Source organism: Cyprinodon variegatus, unplaced genomic scaffold, assembly GCF_000732505.1.
Source record: "Cyprinodon variegatus isolate N-32 unplaced genomic scaffold, C_variegatus-1.0 Scaffold148, whole genome shotgun sequence".
Taxonomy (NCBI): domain Eukaryota; kingdom Metazoa; phylum Chordata; class Actinopteri; order Cyprinodontiformes; family Cyprinodontidae; genus Cyprinodon; species Cyprinodon variegatus.
Window position 1 is genome coordinate 896,794 of NW_015150601.1, and position 4,792 is coordinate 901,585.

The following is a 4,792-nucleotide window of genomic DNA, read 5'->3' on the forward strand; positions in this document are numbered from 1 at the left end:
CTCGACCCGCTGCAGTTTAAGTTCTGACATGACAACATTTCCAAGGAGAATGAAAACATGCATGTTTAAACCGAGCAGGAGGTGAAGAAATGTCTCACCGTTCTCTTTGTTGCTTTCCCCCATGGAAACGCCCACGCCGTCTGAATCGGACGCGTTTCTGTCAACAGACAACCTCTGTGGAGGGAACAAGGAAATCACAGTTTTAGATTCATCAACGACGTCTGAATCCCACCCAAGGGTCGCTCAGCATGAGAACAAGTTTGACTGACTTTAGGTTTAGAGTTATAAAGACACAGAGAAAGAAACCACCTATCATTTGTTTGCCCTCCCTCCGCGGCGGCGGCTCATCTGTGTTTCTGTGTCAGAGGCTTTTCTAGTTTATGTTGGAACAATTTTCCTGTTAGCTTCGGACGATTTTCAAAGGCTGACTCACTGCCGCCTCTGTCATTGTAGCATTAACACAGGCATCCTGCTTCACTGCGCCGAGCCAAACAACTGTTTAGGAAAATTGATGGTGACAGCACAATTGCTACTTAAATCCAACTTTTCCTCACCTCAGCTGTGTGATTATACCTTGGGAACAGAAATGAGAGGGAAGCCTAAGCATGAACATCCTCACCTTGTCAAGCTCGGTTTTCCTCTGGGTGTTGGGAGATGTGGCTTCCTCAGGTTCCCCGCTTTGACCGCTCGCCTCTTTGACGACCTACATGCGAGGAGTCCATTTAAATGTCCCTAAATTCTCAGTCTACATTTTTTACACGAACATGTAGACTCTACCTTTAACCACTTGTGAGCCTGTTCCCTGCTTTGAACCGCCAGCACCAGGCCATCGCCGTTGGGTAAGGTGAACCTCAGCTCGTGGTGCTTCTTCTTGCTGTCTTTAGGTACGTAGACCACGGAGCACTGCGGCAGCAGGAGGTCGACGTAGGGACACGTGTCTTTGGAGTTTTTATAGCACTGCAGGCAAAAGGAAAAGTGTGTTCTGGGTTATTATATTCATATATATTATATTATATTATATTCAGCCTTCAGAGTGGGAAGATTTTGAAATCTTCTTATTCACCTTCTCAAATTAAGGATAAATACATTTAATTAAAATAAAAAAATGTTGACTTATTTCTTGATAATTTTGTAGTGCACCTTAATGATTAATTTATCAATAATCTTTTCAATAATCGATTTAATCAACAAGAGATACTTGAGCAAATTCATATATTTTTTTAAATACATATTTTAATTGTGCATTTTAAACGAATCATTAGTGAAACAACGTAAACAATAGATATATATACATTTAATTATTTCTTTAATGCAATTTTTTTTAAATATATATTATGTTTATGAACGTTTACAGATCATATTTGTCTTTTTGTCTTAATTACTGATTTGATCTGACTACCAAATCAGTTGATGATTATTTTAATTATCGATTATTAGAGAGATTAGCTGTTTCAGTCCTCCTATTGATCTGTTGGCCATGGAACATATTAAATTAAATACAGGTCTGCAGAATGATTCTATGGAGTCAGAAAGGGGTCAAAATGTTTTTAAACTTCTAAATCTTAGTTGAAACTGAAAAAAAGAAGTTGATATTGAAAGTCAATTAAAATTTTCTTCATAACTTATTGCAGTTTGAGATTTTATATTTTCATATTCGAATCCATTTCTTTCATTTTATATAATCTTTTTGTTTAGTTTTTAGTACACTAAATTAAGAGGTTTTTTTCCAAGCTGAGGGGAAGAATTTAGGTTCAAGTCTTATTACTTTATGTTTGCTTTTTTAGTTTCTCAGATTATAAGGTAAAATTTTGAAATTCAATGTGAACTTATATTTTTTTAGTTTCAACTAAGAAACTGTTTGTGGGTTTACAAACATTTCGACCCCTTTTTGACTCCATAGATTCAGCTCTTCAAACACTTAACAATTAATCCGCCTGGCTGTGTTTTAGGAGGTGAACCTCTGCCCAGCTTCCAGCATTTAGACATTTTTTTAACCTGTTTTTCTATCTAGTTCCTCTTGTATTTAGTTCCACCTCTACCGTTTCGAAAACATCCTTGTAGCATAAAGATGCTGTTTGCTTGTTTAGGTGCGGGTTTGTTGTGATAGCCCCTCAGTTCCACTGCATGTGGGAGCGGCATGTATACGCCCAGGTTCAGCTGCGCTGCAGCTTCTCTACCGCCACCCTGCTACTGGGAGAGTTTTCAGATCGGAGCGACTCTGCACTGCTGAGCTTTGCTTACCTCAGAATTTCATCACCACACTCCTTTAGTCAACTTATTTAACTTGTTCTACCAGCGTCTCATACGGCGCCTCTTCATTTAATCACCATAGGTTTCTTTTTTTCAATTACAGCTAAGAGAGTAGAAATATTTCGTTTTTTCAGTTACTCTTTCAATTTATTTGTCATGTTTTTATGGCTGTCTTTTACCTGTATAAACATACGTTTTTATTACATAAATAATGGAAATAATTAATCAATTAATTCCAGTTGATGCGTTTTGTCCTCCATATAACTCAGGTATTTTGGAACCCCCAACTACAGCATAAAATTTCAATAAAATGCATAACTATTAGTGTTGCACTGATACCAATACCAGTATCGGGCGGGGCCCCGATTCTGCATTAAAATGGTGGTATCGGTATCGGCGAGTACCAACAAATACCATTTTGAGAGCCAAAAGTTTATTGAACTATTGTCACCCATTCCAGGTAGGCAATAAAACGCTCTACTGAATTCACTTTATTTCTTTTTCCTGCTTCACAAAGGTAGGCAGCAGCTAGACAAAGCCTTGATGGCAATTATTTTACATCCTAGTAGTATACAGTTCTTCATATATACACACATACATCATTTCAAACAGATGGTATCGGTATGGTATCAGTATTGGCCAATACTGCACAGCCGGGTATTGGGTATCGGTATCAGGGCCAAAAAATGGCATCGGCGCAATACTGATAAATATTTGTGACAAAATGTGGAAACCTTCTGGGAGTCACTGGAAAGCTGCTAATAATCAGGAAAAGAAAAGGAGAATCTCTCACCTGCAGCCTGTTCTCCCGGATAACGGTGAACTGTTTGGCCCACTGGCCGAATCGCTTCTTACGCAGCAGGAAGGCACAGATGCGACAGTCTCTAACAGGAGGTATGTTGCTCTCCTCTGAAGGCCACTGATGAGTGACGCCGGCGCTCCTCTCCTCTTCGTCCTCCTCGTACGATTCGTAGGAACTGCTCAGAGCATCGGAGTCGTTGTCTAACACAGCAACGGAGACGAAGAAAGGTTTAGTGGATGAAAAAGAAGAAAAAGAAACTGGGACGTCTGTGGGGGGAGGGGGGGTTAGCTTACAGGAGTTCTTGCGGTGCAGGTTAACTGAAGTAGGCGGGGAAGGGTTTTCCGTATCTTCATAGACGTCGTCGATAGAGTTAGGAGGGCTTGANAGACCACGGAGCACTGCGGCAGCAGGAGGTCGACGTAGGGACACGTGTCTTTGGAGTTTTTATAGCACTGCAGGCAAAAGGAAAAGTGTGTTCTGAGTTATTATAACTGCCAGCTGCTGTGCCATTCATTGGGATTTTAATGCGAGAAAATGTTCAGAACTACGAAGATTTTAAAAAATCCACTGGAGTGGTGTCTGCTGTTCAGTGCAGTGAGGAATGCTCTGATCTTTATCTGGAGACACCAAACAACCTTTCCACAAATGCATGACCCAACACAGTAGAGCGCCCTCCTCTGGACAAGATTCTGCAGTACAACTACACCTTATGGACAAAGGACATTCTTTTGAGGACCAGAATGTTCACATTTTGGACAAAGAAGACAGGTTGTTTGAGAGGGGTGTGAAGGAAGTCATCTATGTTAATAAAGAAAAACTAACGTTAAACAGAGGGGGGGACTCATGTTTCAGCTTTCAAAAATCTACAATGCAGCGATAGAGTTGATTCCTTCCCGCTATCATCACAGCCCTAAACCCCTTTACAGGGGAACAGAAGACCTCACCTGTTCAGCCAGACAAACGATTCTTATTACTGACCCCCCTTTCAGAGAAATAGACAGGTATGGGGCATTGCAGGCTAACAAAGAAGTCAAACGACCCTAGGGCTGGGTACCGAACTTCGGTTCTTTTATGGTGCCGACCGAAATGCTTCGGTTCTACAGAGTATCGAAACATGCCTCGTCTTTCGGTACCAAGTTTCGGTGATTGGCTGTAACACTTAACGTGATTGCGTCATCCAGGAAAAATACACAGGTGGTCCCGCCTACAGCCAGGGTTCATGTGTATCTGTTGTGAACTGGTTGCGAGCGTCGCAGAACCCCTTTAAAATTCCCCCCAGGTCAAAAGTGCGGCTTCACTTTATTAAGACTGATGCTAATAGTGCGCAATGCAATACATCGTGCACGGAAACAATTTAAGAGCAGAAAGTCGCTCGGTGTTTGACTGCAAGAAGAGCGGACCGCAGCCGGCGTGACCATCCTCCTCTCAGCAGCCCGTGGGCGGAGCAAAGCCAGAGCGGAGAGAATCATGCTGCTTTCAAACTGGACGCAGCAGGAGCAGCAAAATCACGTCTGCTGCTTCATTTTTGCTGCTTGTACCGGCTTCTGACGCGCGGCTGAAGCAGCTTTGCTGCTCTGGCTGCGCGGTGCAAAAGTATGTCTGACGCGCGTTGGGCGGAGCTACTCTATCCTTTATTCTCCTTGCAGCTATATTTGCTGTGATCAGTGGGAATAAAGTAGTTTTATTATGTTTTTAAGTGAGAAAATCCACCTGAAAACTTAATCAGTGCCGTCAGTTCAT

At 41.8% G+C, this 4,792-nt stretch overlaps 1 protein-coding gene across 1 annotated transcript in view; it reads right to left on the minus strand.

The window, feature by feature from the left end:
- LOC107086312 (actin filament-associated protein 1-like 1) overlaps window positions 1-4,792 on the minus strand; it is a 50,023-nt gene that overhangs the window by 22,050 nt on the left and 23,181 nt on the right. The window contains exons 6-10 of the mRNA XM_015377179.1: window positions 3,346-3,435; window positions 3,044-3,252; window positions 778-957; window positions 620-703; window positions 99-174 (exon numbers count right to left, since the gene is read on the minus strand). Coding sequence (XP_015232665.1) covers window positions 99-174; window positions 620-703; window positions 778-957; window positions 3,044-3,252; window positions 3,346-3,435 — 639 coding nt within the window. The remainder of the gene's footprint in view (window positions 1-98; window positions 175-619; window positions 704-777; window positions 958-3,043; window positions 3,253-3,345; window positions 3,436-4,792) is intronic.